Source organism: Penicillium odoratum (assembly GCF_028828045.1).
Source record: "Penicillium odoratum strain IBT 22623 chromosome Unknown utg000008l_segment0_segment0, whole genome shotgun sequence".
NCBI classification, from domain to species: Eukaryota; Fungi; Ascomycota; class Eurotiomycetes; order Eurotiales; family Aspergillaceae; genus Penicillium; species Penicillium odoratum.
In genome coordinates, this window is record NW_026643150.1 from 83,145 (window position 1) to 107,918 (window position 24,774).

Here is a 24,774-nt window from a genome sequence, read left to right on the forward strand (position 1 = left end):
TGTTGGAGTCGCTGCAGCCGGCTGCATATGCTGTTTCCTTCATTTTCTGGGCGCTCTCCACTTTTTCGACGTGCGTGCGCGTATACTGGCGAGGATGGATCATCAAAGCTTTTGGGATGGATGATTGGTGGATGGTTATAGTGATGGTGAGTTTGGTATTATCGAAATTTTGAAATCTACACGGTCAATCTAATCATCGTGTAGATTTCCAATATAGCACAACAAGGAATATTCTGTGCGTTTCTTCACTATGGAGGCGGACTGTATGTTCTAATATACCCAATGAAGTATTGCTCTGATATGGGGTCTGATACAGATTTCTAGTCATCTTGCCCCCACGCCTAATCCAGCGATTGTAATGACCTTATCCAATGTATGTTCGGAAAGCCACCCCGATATCCAGTTCAGAGGTTCTCAATCTGACTTTTAATCTGCACGCAGCTTCTCCTTTCTGAAGAAATTGCATATATCTGGATGCAATTCTCCATCAAGACGGGATTTTTGCTCTTCTAAGGCTCACAAACCAGACAAGCTTCATCTATTGTGTTTATGCGACATTGTTAATGAACTTCCTCGTTTCCATCTCCCTCTGGCTGCTCTACTGCCTCCAGTGCCATTGGAAGCTTTTTGGGACAGCGCGACATACCCAGACGCCAAGTGCCTATCAACATCCGTAACCTACTACGTGCCTGCCGCGCTTGTAAGTCCCTAGGCCACTAGCTTTAGAAAAAGACGGTGCAGCTAACCAATCCACCTCAGTGCATCATGATGGACTCTATCATCCTCTTCTCCCCTATCCGCCCCCTATGGAAGATCCAAGCAAGCGTCACCCGCCGACTGGGTATTATTGCCACTATCACCGTTGCCGGTATCGCGGTCATTGTTTCCTGCCTTCGCATCATCGTCCTTCACCAGTTCGCAGTCCACCCAGACTTTACGTACGTCCTCGGCGAAATGGTCATTATCTCTGCCGTCGAACTCAACAGCGCCATTGTGGCTTCAAATCTCCCGACCTTCAAGGCTGTCTGGCGAAAGCACGTTACCGGGACGCTGGCGTCGCGGACAACCTCACACAACCTGTCCTCGCTCGACAAGAGAGGGCACTTAGAGGGTAGTGTTGGGCTGACGGTCATCTACCAGAGGAGCGAGCGGGGGTCAGACCAGGAATTTCCGGATTCTTCGTCGACAAATAACTTGGTTGCGAGGCCGGGAAGTGATAAGTGGGTTGATTGTGAGATGGCTCGGAAGGGGGACCGATAATAGCCAGCGATACTGAAATTATAATTAGAGATACTATAAATACGAATAGTAATTTAAGAATAATATTCATGAGGGATCTATAAGGGGTTTGACGTAAGTAGTTTCTGAAAGCCATAATCAACCAGGAAGCGACCACTTGGCCGTGGTAATAACTGTACCGGCCTCTGGGAGGCGTAGCTTCCCGAGGGATATAAGAAGTATCTCTTGGCCTTGCCGGATTGTAGTCAATTCGGGACGTTAGAGTGTTCTAGGGTTAGGCGTGCAACAGAGGCATGAGATCATATCAAGACAGGCGCAGAAACTGAGATATGTGTACCTCCCTGTTATGTGTTTGTTATTGGCGCGCCCTAAACTTTGCCGCGAGACCTGTTAAGGTCAGATAAAAAACTTGATATTCAGCGGCGGCGTGGCGCACCATCCCAGTCAGAGACTGGCAGCGTGACCTAACCGAGGCTGAGCCACCTAATACCGGAGCAATGGCACGTCCCCCCCCGGAAGTACCGAAGGTCGAGCTTCGTGAGGACTGTGAGATCATCAAAGTTGGGCCGAACCGGGAATAAATCCGAGGATTGACACCGAAACATTTGGCTGAAAGAGTCGAATGACAGGTTATGATTACCCGGCAAAATTCTGGGGTCCTGGCTGGGTAAGCCTCGTTTGTCGCGACCCGGAAGCTACCTTCGGGTGATTAGGTGACGATAGCCAATAGTATAGCAGGGGCTGAGGCTCTTCGCAAGCATCCTGCGTGGTAGAAGGCCTGTCGTGGGGTGTCTTATAAACTATATCCCCTAGGTCGATGAAACTTATTCAGAAGACGATGTCCGATGTGGCGAACGAATTACTATGTTGGAAATGCCAAAAGCTAAGGCTTATCTAATCACCTAGTTCCAACGTCTTCAGATGCGGCCACTGCGCTTATGGGCACCCGACCTGGGAGTGTCCGTTAACGAAGAGGCGATTGAGACTAATTAAGCGCGCCAATTGTGGCGAAGGTCATCGGCTGACACGCTGGGAGTGTCTGGTGAAAATGGCGGCTATGGATGAAGCCTAATATGCAGAGTCACAATATCTAATATACTACCGCATCGCGCGATACTTTCGAATGGCAAAGAGTATGGATATCATAATGCTACCGAACAGTCTAGACTGTCCTAGAGTATGGTATGGAAATATCTATCTATGCTCTAGACACTCATAGGGAAAAATAGACTTCTGCATGGGCCGGAAAATTATGTCCAAGGCCCAACCCATGCTAAAGCCTAAGTAATATATACATATATTACATATATTACCTAGTTAATACTAATGTTTCTGATAGACTACATGGTAATTACATAGAGATTTAAATTTACCGGCCCATGGGCCAGAAAATTATGTCCAAGGCCCAGCCCATGCAGAAGTCTAGGGAAAAAGAAATCTTCTAGAACAGTTACGCAACTATGGTTGATCCAGAGATTGTTATGCTTCGGCAGGACCTAAGTCCGACCTAACCTAACCCAATACCTAATTAGGTCGCAAATATAGTAGATATGCCTAGCTTATAGTATAGTATGTTCATAGCATGTTTTAGGGCCCTTTGCTAATGAAGTTTTATTATTTTATGAGCTAAAATCTCTAAATCTATAAGAAGATTTATATGTTACTAGTAATATATTAGATATCTCTTAATCGATAAAAATAAATAAATTACAAAGGGTTATTAGAAAAGCGGTGGAGCTACCGCTTATTTCAAAGATTTTTGAATATATGAGAATGAGACTTTTTAAATTTCTCCTTTTCTACTGGTCGAATTTAGTTCGATTTCAGAGTATAGATTTATCTATGCTTTCTCTATATATGTGTGTAAATTTATCTAAATCCACCTAGTCGAAATAGCAGAATATAGAGAATATAGAAGCATAATAGGGGTAAATTATGTAAAATTAAGCCCTAATGGGGCCCTAGTTGGTACATAATGGATCGGGCTAGGTAATCAGGACCTAAATTGGGTTCTAAAGAAGCCTACTAGTAATACTACTAGTAATGAATAATCTACCTCAAAAGTTACTCTTGAGTTCGCGGGCACTGCTAAAAACCGGGATCTCGCTACTGTATTTTGTCTTACGCTTTCGGCACGACTTATAAGCCTAAGGAAGTCGGCGAGTATACCTCTGAGCGATGTATTATCCGCGCCTTGGCCTTTCTTAGGATGAGATATATAAAAACGGCGAACTCTTCAGCTCTATGCAACAGCAAACTTAGAGCGTGCTCTTAAAAAGTAAAGTAGCCAAATACCGACCTGCAACGATTTTGGTTAGCTTTTACGAAGCACCTGGAGTACGAAACTTACTATGCCTAGAATACTGAGACCTGCTAAGAGACTTATCCCTTAACTAATTCCGAGATTTTCGAATATTGGCCGAGACTACAAAATAGAGCCAAATGCAAAGGCCGAACGGCAAAAGTCATTGCCGGCAAAAAGAGATATAGTATATTGCGGATACGATATTGGAATATGAATAAAAATGCACTGCAAAATGATGAAAACGTTTAGAGCGTAAATTGTGATTCCGATGGCGCTGGTAATCTAATGAATATGAATAATCGCGGTCTAACCTTCGATTCAATTAGCGCATTCTGATTGATGGTTGAAAATGTGTGTAAATCTGTTTCCTTGTGAAAGTTCTACTTACCGAACAGAAAGAGGCTAATTGGGGGGCCAAAGACGGTAATAAGAGATGGTCTTAATCGCCACTCTGGAGGCTGTAAACCATTCTGCTTGATATCTGGTATTAGTAGAAAGTGCAAATATGCAAAATATATTACTACTGCTAGAATATAGCCGACGACCACATAAATAAACACAACACCAGTTTCTCCTAGGTTGAAACCATATAGTGGGCTATATACCAATGGAAATACCTCAAAGAAGGGGTAGTATATACTAGGCTGTGCCGTAACCCGCAGAAACCCGCACCCGAACCCGCCCCATCCTCCCTATGGGTCGGGTTTTGGGTCGGTCTGTCTAACCCGCATGCGGGTTGCGGGTTCTGATGGGAAACCCGCGCGGGTTTATGGGTTACCCAATGGGTCGTCAAACAGGACAAACATAGAAATTTATGTATAAAATTGTACATAAAAGTGGTTTATTACATAAAAAATTGGATTTATCCATCCTTTTTAGGTATAGTGTCAAAAAATTATGCAAAGATGGGCTAGCGTGGGTAACCCGCACCCGAACCCGCAACCCGCCCCATGCGGGTTGCGGGTTGACTTGACCAACCCATGGGTTTTGCGGGTTCGGGTTGCGGGTTGACTTTACCTACCCATTTGCGGGTTATGGCACAGACTAGTATATACGGTATATAAGCGCGGTGTATACGTTGGTGAATATGACGGCGGGGTCTTTGATCATAATTTTATATGGCTTGATGACAGCATCCTAGGCGATATTCCCAAAGCTTAGGTCTCCGCGCGTGATCTTAGTCTGCGATCTGATGTTCTGCTTATCGAGAGCCTTTCGCAGTCGCGTAGCACGACGTAGAAGAATATTGTCTGCTGATGTTTCGGGCAGAAAGAAAAACCAAAGAATGAAAATGGGGCTCGCTATCCAAAGTACTTCCTATAAAGACCACCGCTAGCTGTGGAGCCGTCAGATACCTCTCTTGACTCTTAAAGCCGAGTAAAGATTTATAACTGACTCTTCTGCGATAACAGCAAAACCCGACAACATGGGCCCTAATGCAGGAGCAGCGAACATTGCTGAAACCTAGCAAGCCAATGAATAAGGTAAGTAAAGAAGCGAGTACTAAGTTTGGGTTAGCTGGACAAAAGTTGAGTGAAAATCAGGAGAGTATAGATAATCTATATCTTATATGGTCGCTCCGCCATTTGTAAGATAGGGAATACTAAAGAATCCTTATAGAAAACGCAAGACCAAGAGACTAGGAAGATTATGCGTAAGTACTGTTAGCACGCAGAGATTAGATAGATGGCAAATGTGGCCATATAGGGTATATTCCGACCGAAAGTTGGAATTTCGCTTATCGGAGCCTATAGTAAAGGACCGAGACCATCTTATACTACATTAGTAAGTTATGAGAATCCGGAAGGAGACACACTAACATCCGATAATATAAAGTGCTAGTCCTAACGATGCGTTGAATTCACTAACCCCGAAGTGCTCTATTATTTGCCTTTCAAGGTAATGAGTTAGTCTAATGCGGACATCATTTTCTAGTTAGTCAGGTGAGGCGAATTTTCAAGCCTTCCAAACACATACTTATATCTTATTGGAAACGTAGATAGCGGAACCGCAATAAACGACAAAATTATATAAACTGGGTGCGGGCTATTTAGCTCTGATCTGCAATCTTGCCACAGAATATAAGGGATGGAGAAACTTACTTAATGTGAAACGCAATAAAGGCTTTCTTTTTCTAAGACCAATTTTGAGGATTTTCGGTATTATTAGACGTATACTAATTAACCAAAATAGTCCCGTCGGAATTTTTCGCTAGGGACAGCACAATACTTAGAGTCTTATTTAGGGCTAGTTTTTCTTCTTCTTCTAGCCTTTCCGCTGTGAATGCGAGTGTTTGATACTGGATTAGACTTAATGTTGTATCCTGATAATTAAGGGCCAGATCGTCTTTTTCCTGTCCCTGAAAGCCTGCCACATTAATCGCCGCTGCAGCATTACTTAAAAACGGCTCAGCTCTACTTTTAAGCCTGCTATCTCTATTGAGCTAGCAATTAGCATCAGCTACGGCTCCCTTGAATTTACTTGCGTTGTATGCAGTATGGGGGCATTCAAAACCAGGGTGCTCTTCTGGATATAGAAAAAACTTATAACGAAAAATAAAACGGACAAGCTGTCTAAACGGTGCATCGCGAACTATTTCCATGTATAATGATTTTTTCTTTGAGGGATAGATATCGTTTTACTATATATACTAGGGCCAAAGTCAGGATGCTATACTACTTTTCGGGGTGCTTAAACCTATATAGTCATGAATTATTGAGGATTGCTGGTAATATAATAAACTGGTCCGTTCTAGTCTGGTCGGAAACTGGTTAAGCGAACATTAGCTATTTTATTGGACTGCGATGAGACTGAGAAGCTGTCTTATCCCATAAGGTGGGGCTCTATGGTCCCCTACGTGGACCGGTCTCGGCCAGTATGCGCAAGTTATGTAAGTTGATGAAAACGTTATAATGTTATGCGTATAGGGAAGGACCGCGAATGATCCTGAATTCTGGATTAAATCATCATAGAATAATTCTAAAGCATAAAATAAAAACGCATGAGGCTACATTTTCTCTATTACGCTGTATTCTGCGAGTCGTCTCGGTCTTAATCTATCATCGTTGTGGACTTGCAGACCGTCTTGGTGAGTCTGAGCCCCAGTGAAAATTTCAACGCCCGATTTCATGAGCCCGCCGACCGATCTGGAATCATATATCGTAATCAGCAAGTCTCTAAGAACGCAAATTTTACGTGGCGTTCCAAATTTCCTACCCGCTAACTAAATGGTAGCATCCCATTAACGTAACTGATATTATGTATACGCCATTATAGTATAGGTAAATCTTATCGAATACGGAAGGTTCTTTATTTCGCTTAAAACTTATAATTATTGTTATATAGTAGCGGCTAATTTTAGACGGAGATTTTAGCGTAAGAAACTATAAGTTATCCCTTACGGGCCTATATTGGTCTTACACTACGTAGTCCACTATCTATTCGGTAGCTTCTAGTTGCCGCCACTCATAAGGGTATTTCTTACTCACGACTACTAAGCGGGCACCTTACGTCGAACTTATAATATAACCCTCAGACTTCTCTTCTTAAAGCTGCATATTATCTACAATTTATAAAGAAGCCAGTCCATAATAACCACTTATCCTCATAGGTCATCACTCTAATACTGACAGCATCCTTTCTTGTGAAGTGTTGACAAGTCTATGTTGAACGAATTTTCCTAGGCGCCTCTGACGATTTTGAGAATGTGGGCCAAGATTTACATATATATTGAAGAGGGGAACGCTCGTTGGCTGTACGCTCTGACGACGCACGAATCGGATATACTCAGCAAAACCCACCACGACCGAAGGTCGCCCTCGGCGAGCAGTGGATCCCTCGACAAAGGTCAAAAGTGAGAGATGTGTAAGTGCGTCCATTCTGTAACTAGTGCTAAGTTCGTATTAATATACCCTTTTCCTTACGGGACGGAATGTGACCCGTAAGGGTATGGTAATCCGTAGTAGGGACCAGTTCTCCCCACTACAATATGTAAACGCTGAGCGTTGCTGGGACAGCGCACCAATGGAATTCATACGTCGGGGCAGGCTGCTCGTCCCTGTGGCTTAATTACTACGGCTGCGTTGATGCGCCCTCTACTTAACCAATGAGAGACTAAGGCAAGTCGTGATGCATAAATAGGAGACTACGATACAATTTACAGATTCATCCTTATTATGAGCAATTCCGTAGAAAAGATAACTCTATGAACCACTTTCTGTTATACAGAAAAAATGCCAAGACTTTTGCACTCTAGTAGACTCTAGTCACTCTAGTAGACTCTAGTCACTCCCACTGGAAAGCGCATTCCCTAGCCCCGCCGGCGCCTCCTCCATCCCCGATGCCCTCGACTCTGACCTTCTCACCAAACTCGCTACCATATCGGAACTTGAAGAGCTATAAGAGGAAATTCTGGCCTCGCTACACCGCGTCGGATAGACCGAAAAAGGTGTCATTCTCGCCACCGAACTTCCCCACGCCAGTCGCTATGAAACATTCGACGACGTGATGGAAGCGCTCGTGGCGTCAGCCGACGGCAGAGATCACTAGAATAGATGTCGCTTTAGGTCTTCAGCATCTATATGTATTGAATAAGCCTTGCTTTGTCACGGGCCAGTGCCCGGTATAAGGTCACGTGCACCACGTGACCATAACAACCTAACACACAGAACACCTACTTAATAATTCTCTCTTTAAGCTTTTTGTACACAGTTCGTGGCCTAGCTCAATTGAACATAAATTCTGCTTCAGCCCTTCACATACAAAAAGCTTCCAATTGGATATTGTAAAAATCTAAAACCATAGACGAATCGTCCCTGAATCAAGAGTGATTCGGCGACGTGACCCCTAAGTGAAGATGCAGGAGTCTACGAGCCCACCATCATGGGCGCAGACGCTGCTGCAGCAAATGGCACAGTCACAGGCCATACAGAGCGAACAGAACGAGCGAATCGACATAGAACGCGCAGCGCAGGAAGAATTAATACGACGTTACGACCAAGAGCGCGTTGCCCAAGACGAACGAATCCGTCGCCTAGAGACCATAATAGAGCAATTAGCCCTACGGCCAACAACGACGACAGGGGAACCAACTCCGGCACGAACCACCGTTGGATCGACCCCGGAACCCCCACGATTAGAACCCGTATACCGCCCGAAGGCACGACTGCCAGACCCGACCCCGTTTAGAGGAAACGCAGCCGACTGGCCAACGTGGCGTGTGACAATAGAGAATAAACTGCATGTGGATGGCGTAGCAATTGGCTCGCCCCAAGATCAGTTTATGTACGTGTTCTCTAGGCTTGAGAAGCTCGCTTGGAAGAATACCGGAACCTTTGTGAAACTGCGACGAAACGATGGAGATCCGCAGACGATTCTGGATTACCTTGAGGGTATTTACGGAGACCCAAATATCAAAGCACGTGCTGCGAGACGTCTCCACCAGATACGCCAGTCGGATAGCATGCCTTTTGCGAAATTTCTACCTAGGTTAGAGAAGGAGTTTGCAGACGCAGGTGCCCTCGAATGGCACGACGAAGCGAAGAGGCAGATCCTATTGGGATCCCTGAATAAAAGCATGACGAATTCGTTGATGAATCGTGGTATTCCCGCTACGTTTTCGGACCTTATTGCTCGGCTCCATGAAATCAGCACCGATATGGACGCCCTTAGCATCAATACCCCAGAAAGATCGCACCGTGTATACGCCCAGAAGCACCAGGACTCAATGGATTGGACTCCAACCACCACAGTCAACCAAGCCGAATTCCGCACGAAACACCACCGATCAGGGCCCGAGACGAGTAGGCAGGCGAAGTGGGTCGACCACGAAGAAGTAGAGAGGCGACGAGACGAAGGAAGATGCCTTCGTTGCGGTAAGCTGGGCCACTTTATCGCAAAGTGCCCCCTACCAGCCACACAACACCAAGGACCAAGAGAGAAGCATCTCCGCAGGGTCCAAAGCAAGAAAGCCAGATACACAAATGATCGTGGATCAAATGTGTCATTTTCCGAGGACGAAGTCTCCTTAAGCGAGGATTCGGGAAAAGAGTAACTCCTGTTCTGAGTCGCGAACAGGAGCGAAAGGGGGTCGAAAGGCTGCTGAAACGAGAAACACTACCATTTTTAGTCGACGCTAGGGTGAATGAAATCCAATTTACACAAGCCCTAGTCGACAACGGATGCCGTTGTTACGCAACCGTGAATGAAGCGTTAGTTCAGTCGCTCCACCTCCCGCGCATTAGGATACCTACGCGGATCCTAGATGGAATAGTCCCGAATCAAAGCCGAATCACCCAAGTTACGCACTTTAACCTGGATATCCACGGCCACCAGCAAGGACGAGTATTCGCGTATATTATTCCCCAGCAGGAGGATAGTATAATATTAGGAGATCCTTGGCTACAAGAACGTTAAAGGTCGATACTCAGCAAAGAAAGGGTATATCGATATATTTGCGAGAAACGGAGAACGAACAAGGTGCTGGAATCGCGCAGACCGCACGATCGGACCAACCAACGTAAAGAAAATACAAGTCAAGAAGTCGACAGCTCAGGGGTTGGACGACTTTATGCACAACGAGAAGCAGCCGAATCGACTTCGAATCGGCAAAGTCACAATAGACGACATTGAGAAGGCGCTTCGTCCAAAGAAACAGGATGACCCTAAGGATAAGCTGCCAAAGCACTATTGGCGGTGGTTGAATGTCTTTAGCCAGCAGTTGGCTGACGAATTACCACCGAATCGACCAGGAATCGACCATAAAATCACCCTAAAACGAGACCAGAACGGTATTGAGGAACCACCCCCATATGGTCCTCTCTACGGCATGAACAAAGAAGAACTCCTTTATCTACGAAAGACGCTAACGGACCTTCTTGGAAAGAACTTCATACGAGTAAGCAAATCGCCCGCCGCGGCCCCAGTCCTACTAGTGAGGAAGCCAGGCGGAGGTATACGATTCTGCGTCGATTACCGCGGGTTAAACGAACTCACCGTGAAGGGTCGTTACCCGTTACCACTGATAAGAGAGACGCTAAGGAATATGGGGCAGGCCAGATGGTTTTCTAAGCTGGATATTATCGCTGCTTTCCATAAGATCCGCGTCCAACCAGGAGAAGAATGGAAGACGGCGTTTCGGACACGATACGGCCTATACGAGTGGAACGTTACCCCATTTGGGCTGACTGGCGCACCAGCGACTTTTCAGAGGTATATCAATAAGATCCTACAGGAGTATCTTGATGATTTTGTGTCAGCCTACGTAGATGATATCATCATCTACAGCAGCGGAACGCTAGAGGATCACCGGCGAAAAGTAGGACAAGTGCTACAGAAACTGCAGGCAGCAGGCCTACAGTGTGATATTGGAAAATCGGAGTTTGAGCAGGATTCTGTGAAATACTTAGGGTTCATCGTACAAGCGGGTAGGGGAATCCATGTTGACCCGAAGAAGGTCATAGCTATCCGAGAATGGGAAGCACCGAAATCAGTACGAGATATACGGAGCTTCCTTGGATTCGCTAACTTCTACCGCCCGTTTATACCCCGATTCGCCGACCTTTCGGCACCCCTAACGAAATTGACGAGAAAAGACGCCCAATTCACGTGGGATAACGACTGCCAACGAGCATTTGAAGAATTGAAGGGCCTCTTCATTAACGCTCCGATTCTAGCACATTTCGAAGAGGATAAGGAAACAGTTATCGAGGCAGACGCATCAGGATGGGCCACAGGAGCCGTCCTATCGCAATACGGGTCAGACGGACAGCTACGCCCGTGCGCCTACCTCTCCCAGAAGCTATCGCCAGCAGAGTCAAATTACGAGATTCATGACAAAGAGCTGCTAGCGATTATACGTGCCCTCCGAGAGTGGAGACCAGAGTTAAAGATGGTGCCCCGATTCACTATCGTAACGGACCATAAAAACCTACGATACTTTGGCAAAGCACAGCACCTAAACGAACGACAAATGAGATGGGCGGATATCCTTGCGGAGTTCAACTACGAACTAAAGTATCGCCCCGGGAAGCTCGCCGCGAGACCTGACGCACTATCACGGCGAAGCCAAGACACCCCACAGCACATTACGGACGAAAGACTATCGAATCGGTTCCGAACCCTACTGAAAAAGGTGCAAATCAAGACAGGACGACCTGACTTACTGGCAGTAGAGGGGAATGACTTTGAGAAGGAAATACCCCTATTCGAAGAGCCTACGCTACAACAAGAATGGAAGAACGCGAGATCTACTGATCTGGAGTATCAGAAGATATGCGAAGCCCTGGTAAAGGGAGACCGGCGAATCACCGCCGAAACAAACGTGAAAACGACCCTATCGGAGTGCCACCTAGACGAACGAGGGCTACTCCACTTTAGGCAACGGATATGGATCCCAGACAATGAGACGCTACGCACAGGGATTATACAGAAGATCCACGACTCTCACGTCACAGCACACCCTGGCCGAGACGCTACCTACGCGATACTATCACGGAGGTTCTTCTGGCCAGGAGCAGCGAGAGATGTACGACGCTTCCTACGAAACTGCACAATTTGCGGCCGTAGCACTGTATGGCGCGACACAAAGCATGGGCTATTGAAACCGCTACCGATTCCGCAGCGAATATGGGCAGAATTATCCATGGATTTTATCGTGGAACTACCCCCAACAGCACACACAGGTGCAACGAATCTGATGGTAATCACGGACCGGCTTACAAAGAGCGTGATCCTTATAAGTATGGTAGAGATAACCGCTGAGAGAGTGGCGGATGCGTTCTTTACCCACTTTTATATGCACCACGGGCTACCACGAGCGATCACAAGTGACCGTGGGTCCCAGTTTGTGGGTGCATTCTGGCGAATAGTATGTGAGAAGCTGTCGATTCAACGTCGACTATCGACCGCTTTCCATCCGCAATCCGATGGCGCGACAGAGCGCGCGAACCAAGAAGTCGAACGGATCCTACGTGCATTCACGACCTACACGCAGGATAATTGGGATACACTACTCCCTATCGTTGCCACAGCGATTAATAACCGCAACGCTAGCGCAACAGGACTATCCCCGTTCTTCTTCACACATGGTTACCATGTTGACCCCATCGAGGTAGAAGAGATAGAAGAACCCCGCGAAACCCGTACACGACCAGGAATCGCGGGCGAAATGTTTGTGAATCGACTACGAGAAGCCACCGACTGGGCCCAAGCCGCGATCGCTTCTGCACAAGCTCTACAGGAAGAGCAATCGAATAAGCGACGACAGGCCGCACCAGTCTATAAGAAAGGCGACTGGGTATGGCTAAATTTACGGAATATACGCACACAGCGACAATCGAAGAAGCTTGATTGGCTGCATGCCCAATATCGAGTCTTAGACGTCCCCACACCTCATACAGTACGATTAGAGGTGCCCACCGGCGTCCACCCAGTATTCCATGTGGAGCTAGTTAGGCCGGCCGCTTCAGACCCGTTTCCATCACAGATTGTGGACGATTCACATCCCCCACCAATGCTGGTTGACGGAGAACTTGAATACGAAGTGGAAGAGATAATAAACGTGAGACGTCAGAAAATCGGTCGAGGATACCGTGATGAAGCCCTAGTGAAATGGACAGGTTGGGCAGAACAAACCTGGCAGAGGCTCGACGACGTACGAGATTGCTCCGCATTAGATGCCTTTGAAAGACGATTCGGCCCCGTTTCGACCCTATTACAGGCCCGCAAACAACCGAATACGACTACGACACACATGAGGAGGACCACCCTAAAGGGGGGGTACTGTCACGGGCCAGTGCCCGGTATAAGGTCACGTGCACCACGTGACCATAACAACCTAACACACAGAACACCTACTTAATAATTCTCTCTTTAAGCTTTTTGTACACAGTTCGTGGCCTAGCTCAATTGAACATAAATTCTGCTTCAGCCCTTCACACAAATTTACCCAAAAAGTACGGTTTTGAACTATTTTAAAGTTGAATCTAATGAACTAGACTCTCTTTTATCTATATCTTTTATTTAATCTATGAAAAATAGCTTAAAATGGTATAAAAGTTCGGATGAAAGGTTAGAAATGTTGGACTTACGCGGGTTTTTCGGCAGAAAACCCCACAATAATTAGGGTCAAGGATAGGGTTATAAGCCAATTAAAGAGTTATTTTCTTAGTATTTTGGCATATTAGTATAGTTAGTATATACTATTCCAGTTAATGAATAACTAGGGTTCGATTCCAGTGCAGACTGGTTTATATTTCTTTAATTTGTGAATTTTTTAATATATTTATTATGTGTGCGTATTATAAGAGCTGTATTTAACAGCTAGTATACCAAAAATACTGCACATTTCTCATAAATTATGTAAAAAAGGTGTCTCCACTCTAATGGGCCGCCATGGGCTTTTCATGGGCCCATGGGCTTGGACAGGCCTACCAAAGCCCATCATGGGCCGGCCCATGGGCTTTGCTAAAGTCTACTGAGGAGCTTATAATTTTGAATAAAACAGGCGTCGACCGCATCCCAATCCTGGAAGCAGGATTCTTCTCATCAGACATATCCGGCATTTTCCTTTGTCCTCAACATTCGAAGACAAATCAAGCATGATACGGACCTTCATAATCCTTGGGTCATTATTCAAGTGCCCAATCCGCCTCCCGACTCTAGCTCTGGGGTAAAAAACATCATTGGCCTCGCCGCGCATATTCGTGAGACCATCCGCCATGCGCGTACTACGGATTGCCTTCGCCTAATCATTGATCACCATAAACGCGCCCTGGGGAAGCCACTGATGCTTGATACGAAATTCCTTGCGACCTCATGGTCGCATATATGCTTATACAAAACAGATTTTCAAGTAGGCAAGAATCCAACAGTCCAACCTGAGTACGTACAGCCGTTTGTCAGGATGCCTGGTCTATTCCGAAAGCTTGGCATGCGCATTGAAAACACTGTTGTGACCAGTCAGGATGGCAATGGTGGATTCTGGATACATGGAAACCTAGAGGAAGTTGTGTGGGGGAGTCTGGCAAGCATTACAAGCTTGATTAAGTAATTGGGCTGGCTTTCCTACCTAGGCGCCTGTTATGAATTCTGAATTTGGATTATGATTAATGGTCCCTAGCTGTCATTACGCCTTCGGTATGTTTATATGGTGTCTAACAAGCTTGATAATGAAACTGAATTTCGGCAACCCGCAGAGCTTAGAGCAGCCAGTGAGGAGCTTCCACCGCTAAATATGGTTCCATATACATCAGTAAATAGACAACAATAAACTTGTTATCACAAATAATTAATAACATCACAGTTCCGCACAGTCTTGTTAGACAATTGTATTTTAAAGGATTAGCTCTGTCTCTAAGCTGAGACTGCGGGGGCAGGAAAGCGACCACGAGCGAAAAAAAGCAAATATCTTAAGTCATAGTCTCCCTGTCGAACTACAAGTACGCGTCCTCAATGCCTATAATAGCCGTTATCATTCGCATCTGGTCCATGTTGACAGAACTCATGCACCAGTCTGGTCATTTGGCTTTCCACATCTTTATGAGCCATTGGTGTTCCCAATGCCTTTCTCCTTTCCTTCTGCATCTTGTGCTATAGCATGCTCTCCAAAGCGAAGGATAGTCGTAGTTTTAGCTGCTAGCAGTGGTTGTCAATCAGCAGATGAATCTGATTTCCGGTCTGTTTGAGAGGTGGGTCTTGATAAATGCAAAGCTGTGTCTGTTAGAAGAACAAGGCCTGCCTAGACTACTTGATGAGCTGTGTAACATCAACTAAACCAATGCTAGTCTACCCTTCTTACCAACTCTACCCCTCCCTACCCCCTGTCATTGCCACTCAGCTTTTAACACGTCGAAGTCTGACATCTGTGCTAACGCAAAGTGTCCTTATAAGTCAATCACTACGACTGCGAAGGCCACTACATACCTATACTTTTGCTCTATCATGACGGATGACATGACACAGGTAGATGACGTGTTAAAATACGCTATACTGTACACTAGGTAATTCGAAGACGAAATCATTATAAGCATAACTCTGCCTCAGAGTCACCAAGTATACAGCTCTACTTTAAACTTCTCCATCCATTGACAGTACTCCAGAATCTTCTTGTTTTCAGAGCTACCTTGTCAGATCCAACATGTCACTTTGCGTTCCCTGTGACCGACTTTTCACTACTCCATATGCTTTGGAACAGCACCTACAGTCCCCCAAGCATCGATGTGAGGATTGCAACAGGTTCTTCCAATGTACTCGTTCAAAACAACAGCACATAAGGACTTCACAGAACCACCTTTTGCGGACACAGCGCAGTATAGTGGATAATACATATTCGAAGGCCTCACCTGACGGCCCCAAAAGAAACGACATGAAACACGAGCTTTGATGATTGGTGCGACTTTTTATGATTTTGTTCCACCGTATACTGGGGTACCTCGGATTATGGTCACGCCTGTCTTTAAAATAGCATGCCACCTCCGTTTCATGAAACCCGACGTCGATATGCAATTGAGACGTATCGATACGCAGTTAGACCATATGGTTATCTCAGCGCTCATTGAGGGTACTCTTCGACTTTTACCATCGAATGACACCCCAGAGGGTATATCAGAGGCGAAGGAAAAAATGCAACAAAAGATAGAGCGAGCACTCTTTTACGAAATTTCTTTCGTCGATCAAACGCGAGATTTTGGCTATCAGTTTCTTACAGAGAATGAGCAAAAAGAATCGCAACTACTCATGTTGGCCGCGAAGCTACATGCCTACGATCAGCCCAACAATAAAAAGAATCTCCAGTGTCTGCTCTTGCAGTCCAATGACATGATAGATCAGCGAGATTGAGGAGATTATTCTGTGCTCTCACATGCCGTGAATACTTCGACCGAGCTGATCCAGTCTCTTGGTTCCTCGTTTGGACCAAAATTATCAGGCTTTGATTAGATCACTCCGTCGGCTCGAGCAGGGCCGTAAGGCAATTCGCGATGCTCAAAAATTTGGTTCCCTCAAACCAGCCTGGCACGGTGCATGTGAATTTTCTGCTCTAAGCATGTGTAAAGGGCAGGTGTGCGGCTTCTAGGCCTTAAGGCCACGCTAACCCACGCGCACTGGGAACCGAAAGATGTAGTCTGTGCCATAACCCGCAAATGGGTAGGTAAAGTCAACCCGCAACCCCAACCCGCAAAACCCATGGGTTGGTCAAGTCAACCCGCAACCCGCCCCATGCGGGTTGCGGGTTCGGGTGCGGGTTACCCACGCTAGCCCATCTTTGCATAATTTTTTAACACTATACCTAAAAAGGATGGATAAATCCATTTTTTTATGTAATAAACCACTTTTATGTACAGTTTTATACATAAATTTCTATGTTTGTCCTGTTTGACGACCCATTGGGTAACCCATAAACCCGCGCGGGTTTCCCATCAGAACCCGCAACCCGCATGCGGGTTAGACAGACCGACCCAAAACCCGACCCATAGGGAGGATGGGGCGGGTTCGGGTGCGGGTTTCTGCGGGTTACGGCACAGCCTAGGTAGAAAGCCCAAAGCCCATTATGGGCCGGAGAACTAGGCCCAAAGCCCAGCCCATTCGTGGGTTGGGCTGGGCTGGGCCGTGGGCTTTATGGGCTCTGCGGAAGTCTACCATTGGGTAACCTATAAACCCGACCCATAGGGAGGATAGGGCGGGTTCGGGTGCGGGTTTCTGCGGGTTACGGCACAGCCTAGTTCTGGCTAAAGAGTGTAGTTTCGGGGACGGCTAAGAGGACGACTAGGCTCCGAGCCTAATACAGGTAGATTAGGGGGGCAAAGGGGGGTTAAGAGACAAAGGAAGTTCTTCGTTACTTATTCTAAGTAGGAACAATCGATAGGCCAGTTAACAAGGAAATTGACGTAACCTGGTAAGCGGGATAAAGGCACCTTCCCAAAACGTGAAATCACGTGTCGGACACAGGATGAGTAATAGAGTCAAATACTCAACCCAGGGGGTAGGAAGGTCAGCTAGGGATGAGCTGATATAATTATTAAGCTGCGAGGCGAGTATCAAAGCCGATCTTGATGCTTTATCCAGCGAGTCCATACAAGCTCGGAACAGTGGGTGTAGGCGCGGCTTATGAGTGGTTCGCAGGGTATTCAGGGGCGGGATTGGGATTGGTGCGATCACCGCACCAGCGCGGGCTCGGCGCAGGGGAAAAACCGGGGCTAATACCAATCGGAGGACCCGAAAGAAACATAGCTAGGACGTGCTACCAACTATTATGTGGGAAGAACGAAGGGCACTGAGCCATGATATAATGGGTAATGAGACTAGATGAAGTAAGAGGTCAGAAGGACCGGGGCTAGAACTAAGCTATAGAAAGGTCATATGTTGGCTCATTGTCGGCTCACGTAAACGGACGTATTTTATCGACCAATAGGGTCCGTACTCGATCGTGTAATTGTCTGAATTATTACCCGCCCTCGAACCACAGTTCTTATGTGCGGATCCTGACTAAGGCTAGCATGACAAAGCAGATTACCTAATTTTATGATTCTCCATAACGTGAAGTCCGGTTGCGCGGGCGACCCGGTTGAGCGGGCGACCCCACCAAACTTCGAAAAATCATTAATTTTGAACTACCACTAAAACCATCAAATAACTCAAAATTTTGCTAATAAACACGTGAAGGGCATCCAGGATATGTATGACCTTTTATCCCACAGCCAGAACATGTCACATGCCGCCGAACCGAAGGCATAGAAGGTAAAGTAGGCTCAACAACCGCTCTTGTAGATACCTCCGGCAAATATATATCTTTACCATTATCTTCATCCTCATAAACCACATCATCTTTACCACTCTCTAGACCCCCAAAGATACCTTTCTGGGTAGTAAACTTATGTATGGTCTCTCGTTTTTTTGTCTGTTTCTTGTTGGTAGCCTCTAATTGGGTACAGCGATTCTGGAGAAAAATATGGTGGTGGACCACTTTGATAGTCATATCATAGGTCTTCTGAAGCTCTCTTTTTGTTGGTGAAGAGAGGATTGAAGAAGAAGATTCTAGACCTTTTTTGATCCGAGATTGTGATTTTGTGAATTTTGAGAGAGTCCAGAGAGTATTTGGATCACTATCACTGCCGGAAGAGAGTGGTCGCTGTGAGACAATATCGAGAGGAGGAAGGGAATCCAGGCGCACATTTAGCTTTTCCAAGACTTTATTAGCATCAAATGGTGCTAATCCAGTAGCTGAAAAGCTATTTTGTATAGTAGAAGTCTTAAAAGCACCAATTCTCGCATCAGCGATAAGTTCAAGAAAATCTTCCTTATCAATAGAGTTCACTCCATTCCGCATCAAGGTTGAAACCGCTCCTCCATAAAGCCTCTTCAAAACCGAAAAACAGCCCACATCCAAAGGTTGTAAAAGGTGGGAAGCATGAGGAAGCATACAGATTGCGATAATTTGGTTTTCTTCACAAAGTTGGTCAAATTCGGGGGTCAAATGACTCCCATGACCATCGAGGACCAGTAGGCAATATTTCCCCACTCTTGGCCCAATATTTGGGATAAAAAGATGTTTCAACCACCATAAACCAATTGTATTAGTAGTCCAGCCATTTTCACTCATAGTGAGACGTGCTCCTTCTTGATTTAAAAGAAGATAAGGGCGTAGATGCTCTGGAAACTTTTTTCCCTTGAAAATGAAGAGTGGAGGCATAATACTTCCAGAAGCTCGAATACACTCGATTATGGTTACCCACTCGCGATTTCCGGCTTGTAAAAGAGCTCTTTTCCCGTGGTATTCTGCAGAAGTGATAATCTTTTGTGTTGCGCCGATACCCATAGCAAAACCACTCTCATCAAAGTTAAAGATATCGTCCGAGACAATACCCCACTTTTCAATTGTTTTTTGCACCGAATCAAACCATGGTTTAATGATTCTAGGGTCTTCTGAAAGGGCTCTCTGATAGTCGTATTTGCGAGAGAATCGAGTAGAGAGATTTGGGCGTCGTTTGATAAATTCAGCAGGCCAATGATTACCCACAGTAGAGGGCGTAGTTTTTCGGGCATAAAGTAGCAGATTAGCCATATCTCGCAACATAGGCAAAGTAAGAGCTGCCCCTCTAGAATCCATATCCAGTAGCCATTTTTCAATCGATCCTTCCTCAATTTCGGTGAAAATAAAGCGATTGTGTCGCTTTTCAGTAGCAGATTCACGCCCATTAATCCGTGCCTTCAAAGTTGAGACAGGGATATCAAAGGATCGTGCAGCAGCCGCAGCAGAGGGATATTTACCATCTTTTATAGCTTTTATAGCTAATAAAAGACGACCCTCCTGCTCTATTAGCTTTTTTTTCTTATCGGAGCGCTCAGGGGGCATTCTTGTTATGGTTGAAGAAGACGTATTAATATGGAAGTGGATTTTTGGTGGGGTCGCTCGCTCAACCGGGTCGCCCGCGCAACCGGACTTCACGTTAGCGACACTCATAATGGGTCACGTGCTATAACAGTGGAGCTTACGGGCGCTACTGAAGGGATCTCTGCCGGGGGCGGTACTGATTGACCAATCGGACGAGGACCAACACGAGTAAAGTTCGGGACTTGATCTCCTTCGAAAACTCTGAACGATAATCGGTGAAACATATTCGGTGCACACGGGATAAGACTATAGTCCTTACAATATTGGTGCAAAATATACACATAAACAATAGTTGGTGGTGAACTCTAAATTCTGGGATGGACGGATCCCACAGCCCGAATTATGCTCAAACTGTGGGACATTTCACCGCTTTGACCGGCTAAGTAGGTGCAGTGAATACCGCAACATTGGAAAAGCTTGCCTTTGTAGCCCCACTGCGGTAATTGATAATTTTGCCCAATCGCACCGAGAGCTTGTTGATTGGCTCAGTGATAATCGACTATGGGACAAGCGGCAACTTTGATGCTCTTCTGATGAATCCGAATTCCGACACGTAAGACTATGTAAACCTTTGCGCTATAATCAATTAATGGTATCGCAAATATTGATCTCAACCAGGAGCACTATAGCCGGATCTACTTTCGTCACGAGAGTGCATAAAACCCTCCCTTCGCAATGTAGCGAAGTTTGAAAGAAAAATTTCGGATGTTGTTTTCTACTTCCAAATATCGATTCTCTTCCCTTCCAAATTGACCCGAAGATTCTCGACCAGAAGATTCTCACTCGACAATGGAGGACATTGAAGCCCCAGCGGTGCCAGACTCTGGCGCCCGATTAGCCGCTGCTGCTATGGCCGAAAAGAAAGCTCCTGTACCTGAATATCGACGTCCGAACTGGCTCGGAGGTAGCCCCACTGTCTTGTAACTTCCTCTTTTCTCTAATTAGGATTGTAAGCATTTGCTGACTCGTGCACTTAAAAGAGGATTTATTGGCCTCTTCTTGGGGTTGGGGCCTCTATCGGCCGAGATGATGGGATGGCGAGACGCAGGAGGAGGTGGTGCTGCGATAGTGTACGTTAACCCTCTCTCGTTCGATGATCGATGAATCTTACATTTTCTAGGGGAGTTTTCTGGTTCTCTGGTGGGCTATTGCTCATTATCTCCTGCATTCTGGAATTTATCTTGGGCAACACCTTTGTGTATCTTGTCTTTGGCACCTATGGTAAGAGAAAAATCTCTCTATCTCTGTTTACAGCATGTCTAGGTGAAAGGAGTGAAACTAAAATCGGATATTTATATTTCAAACAGGAAGTTTCTATCTTTCTTTTGCCGCCACTTTAACTCCCTACTTTAATGCAGCAGCAGCGTACGAACCGTCAAATCCGGCAAATCCAGGGTTCCACCGCGCCTTTGGTAAGTGACTTTCCAGAAACTTAATAACAACAATCTACTAATAAGTATTGTAGCCTTTTATCCCCTTTATGTCGGTATTCTCTCATTCTTCTTCTTCTTGGTCAGCGTGAGGACAAACCTTGTCTACATGTTGCTTTTCCTCTGCTTGACCCTTGGTATGGAGCTTCTAGCTGCTGCTTTCTGGCAATTGGCCTCATTGGAGACCGCTTCAGCCACCAGATGTCAGAAAGTGAGAAATATGGCACCCTCGACGCTTTCATACATTACTGATCAAATTTAGGCAAGTGGAGCACTTTTCTTCGTGTCTAGTATGATCGCCTGGTATATCATCTTGGATGGGCTCATGTCAGCTGTCGCTATCCCTTTCAAATTGCCTATGTTCCCCGTGGCCAATCTTAAGGCCAAGAAAACTGCCTGATCCTGCAGTCTAAGACTCCAAAGTGCAAGAAATCACTCCCTGCATATGCTTGGAGTAGACAGGGGTGTGATGAGGATGTCCTTGGCCGTTTGAGTGTGATAGGGATGGCCATGCTTAATAACAACACCGATAAAAGGTGTGGCACAGAGCCGCGAGGTTCTGAAGGGCATTCTTTCATTATGTAAGATTTAGTATCGTTGAGTACGAAGGGTGTATAATACTTCTGAGGAAAGAAAGTAAATTAGTATCATATCTGTTACTTTGTCTCTCGGATATCAAGATCTAATCATCCAAAGTCATGGGTAGTCTACCGATGCTACTTCTTGTATCATGGACCACTAGATACGCCGCTCTGACCATTTTTGCCTTTCCTGGGATAATGCACAAAGCACCCGATTTGCTCATTTCTACAGCTCACTGACTGAATTGGTTGATCAAGCTCTTGATTAGGCTTCGGCAGGACCCAATTTGGGTCCAACTTCGATTACCCAACCCAGCCCATTGGGTTTTCTTGGGTACCCAATTGGGTCCTATTTTGCATAATTTTATGCTTCTATATCCTCTGTATTCTGCTACTTCTATCGGGTTTCCACCATATCCTGAGAACCTCTTGTATTTTATTTTATTTTTGAAACTGATAATAATAAGATATATCATAGGTAATATATATATTTGATAGTAGATAACAGGAGAATAATAAGTAAAATCATAAAATTTCATATATATAGGGCCCTAAAACGTACTACAAACATGCTGTAATAAAAAGCTTGGTATGTTTGCTATATTTGTGAATTGGGGCCCCAAGGGTTGGGTTGGGTCCGGGTAAACTTGTGTCGTGCCGAAGCCTACTCTTGATGTCTGGGGCATAAAGCTGGTTGGTGAAACTCCAGGCTGGGTGGAGCTAGACTATCATGTCGTGGAGCGCTATGCTCATCCATATTTCTATCACCAAGGCATTGGTCTCCGTTGCCATGCACACAAAGATCAAGCAAGGCGGCGGGCCCACTTGCCAGCCGATCGGCCACGAGGTTTTGAGGACTCAGATCTTCTTCCTCTCTTAGGTATGATGACAGTCTGGCAAGAGACGACCCTTGTAGGACGGATGATGGTATCCTCCTATATGTGTGGAAGCTGTGGGCGGCGAGTTGCCTCCCTAAAGGCGGTGGGCACTTCCGCGGGGCAAAATAAAAAAATAAAAAGTGGGGCCACCAACCTCTGAGCCCGAGGATCTCACTTTCTTTGGCAATTCCTATGTTTTTGCATGTTTTGGACTGGCATTGTCACCGAATCTGCACTTTATACTGCGTAATTCTCTTTACTACCATTCTTACCGGCACTAGGCATAAAAGGCTCTCGCTAGGGGCCCTGAAGACCTGATCGCCAGGGTGCTGCGCACCATTCCGCCATCAGCAGGCCTGATAGCACCCCTGCATAGCACTATATACGTAGAGGAAGCCAGATCGGGGCAATTGAATACTACTACTACTAGTACGAGACTGCCCATCCAATTAGATGATGAAGATTTCTTGCAGTGATTATCAGTTTAGGGAGCTGGTTGAAGAAGGTAGTGTTGATGATGATGCTGCTGATTTCCTCGTAAAGCTTATTGTAAGTACTTTTCTGATTGTAGTAACGAAAACATTACTAAGTTTTCTGAGTAGTGCATTTGACCTAAAATAGGGAGAAATCTTAGATGATGTCGTCGTAAATCACCTTAATAGTCTCGGCGGTGAATTATGAAATAGTCTTGATAGTAGGAGTGCTGGAGATAACGGGGATATTGATGAAAGGCTAGGAAATATCAGAAAATGTGCTATTTTTATATTTGTAGAATGATCAATCATACTATATTCGTGTTTCCTATAAGAATTCAGGCATGATATCCATCTTCGTATTATAGGTATTAGAGGAAAGTTTCATTATTACTTATACTAGTTAGTGTAACTGCCGCCCGTACCTGGAGAGACAAAATGATCTCTATATTAAAGAGGGTAACCAGACCGAAGTTGCTGCTACTTTTCTTTAAGGCCTAAAATAAGTACGAGTCACTAGTGGTGTTGACCTGGACGAGAAGCCCTCGGCCAGGATAATTTATAGTTGACGACGGTGGTCTAAGCAAAGCTTACCTGGACACCGTAGAAGTTGAAATTTCTAGCGATGAGTAGACTGGGCAGACTAATAGGGCCAAGATGACCACCTTCATCGGTTAACGTATTAATATAAATCTTTCCTCTACTATTGTTAATTTCTTGTTCAAAAGGGCGTGAAGCAAAGAAAGGCTTACCGGTAAGTAGGGCCGACTGACAGAAGCTACTTACCGTGACTCACCTGTAAATCAGTTGAGTTTCATATACTAACTAAGACACCGCCTTCGATGTTTTTAGAGCCCCATAAAGTGCCGAATTTTTCCCATTCGTACTTTGCTTAGCGCAAAGCTTACCCGATTGCTCATATGGCCGCCACTACTACCAGAAAACTCAGCATGAGCACTAGTAAGTGCCCTTAGACCCTGAGATAGCTCTCGAATGAACAGGAAGAAAAAAACACCCCAGAGCTATGGTCTCAGACTTCGACCAGAAGCTCCGGGCCTTATACTTGTAAAAAGGGTTCTAGCGAAAGAATTCTGCAGAGCCCTGTAGCCAGCCGCGACAGCTATTGTGCTTCTAGTCATCTAAGAATCGGCTGTGATCGTAACCGTATACCCGACCAGGGGCAACTGAAAAGATGAAATACCCATGATGTAAATATGGTTGAATATGAGTTAAAGAAACAAGCAGGCACCATGGGGAGGAATATTAAAGCTGAGATTCGAAGACTTCTGTTCGAGGTACTCTTGGAGTTGGGCATATGCTACTATAGGTATCCTCATCTGCCGAAAGTGTTAGCTTAGCGTCTAGGCTGACTTTAGTCCGGCGTTTGGAAAAATTAAGCCCCTGAGGCATTATCGATTTAGCAAGATATAGCGGGGAGTAGATCCGTAGGCAAGTAGACTTCTCCAAAACCCAATTGAGTC

General features: G+C 45.5%; 6 protein-coding genes across 6 annotated transcripts; 3 read left to right on the forward strand and 3 right to left on the reverse strand.

Moving 5' to 3' along the window:
* Positions 1-765: 765 nt before the first annotated feature.
* On the forward strand, positions 766-1,260 carry N7520_010262 (uncharacterized protein; the record flags this gene model as incomplete). The annotated part of the gene is made up of 1 exon (XM_057144195.1): positions 766-1,260. One exon carries the CDS (start codon positions 766-768, stop codon positions 1,258-1,260), a length of 495 nt encoding a protein of 164 aa, XP_056989949.1.
* A 3,421-nt stretch (positions 1,261-4,681) lies between these two features.
* N7520_010263 (multidrug transporter) lies at positions 4,682-4,999 on the reverse strand (the record flags this gene model as incomplete). Its single annotated transcript, XM_057144196.1, has 2 exons — positions 4,682-4,845; positions 4,900-4,999. The coding sequence occupies 2 exons, from the start codon at positions 4,997-4,999 to the stop codon at positions 4,682-4,684; spliced, it is 264 nt and encodes an 87-aa protein (XP_056989950.1).
* Positions 5,000-5,103: 104 nt separating this feature from the next.
* Positions 5,104-6,146, reverse strand: N7520_010264 (MFS general substrate transporter; the record flags this gene model as incomplete). The annotated part of the gene is given in 6 exon segments (XM_057144197.1): positions 5,104-5,205; positions 5,216-5,321; positions 5,361-5,435; positions 5,647-5,678; positions 5,730-5,977; positions 6,026-6,146. 6 exon segments carry the CDS (start codon positions 6,144-6,146, stop codon positions 5,104-5,106), a joined length of 684 nt encoding a protein of 227 aa, XP_056989951.1.
* Positions 6,147-8,399: 2,253 nt separating this feature from the next.
* On the forward strand, positions 8,400-9,596 carry N7520_010265 (uncharacterized protein; the record flags this gene model as incomplete). The annotated part of the gene is made up of 1 exon (XM_057144198.1): positions 8,400-9,596. The coding sequence occupies one exon, from the start codon at positions 8,400-8,402 to the stop codon at positions 9,594-9,596; it is 1,197 nt and encodes a 398-aa protein (XP_056989952.1).
* An 11,124-nt stretch (positions 9,597-20,720) lies between these two features.
* On the forward strand, positions 20,721-21,761 carry N7520_010266 (GPR1/FUN34/YaaH-class plasma membrane protein; the record flags this gene model as incomplete). Its single annotated transcript, XM_057144199.1, has 6 exons — positions 20,721-20,851; positions 20,912-21,001; positions 21,052-21,152; positions 21,290-21,343; positions 21,397-21,572; positions 21,624-21,761. 6 exons carry the CDS (start codon positions 20,721-20,723, stop codon positions 21,759-21,761), a joined length of 690 nt encoding a protein of 229 aa, XP_056989953.1.
* Positions 21,762-23,495: 1,734 nt separating this feature from the next.
* N7520_010267 (FAD-binding domain-containing protein) lies at positions 23,496-24,315 on the reverse strand (the record flags this gene model as incomplete). Its single annotated transcript, XM_057144200.1, has 6 exons — positions 23,496-23,552; positions 23,719-23,790; positions 23,888-23,991; positions 24,080-24,089; positions 24,120-24,179; positions 24,202-24,315. Coding segments are annotated over 6 exons (417 nt in total), but the record flags the coding sequence as incomplete, so codon positions are not given.
* Between the last annotated feature and the right edge of the window lie 459 nt (positions 24,316-24,774).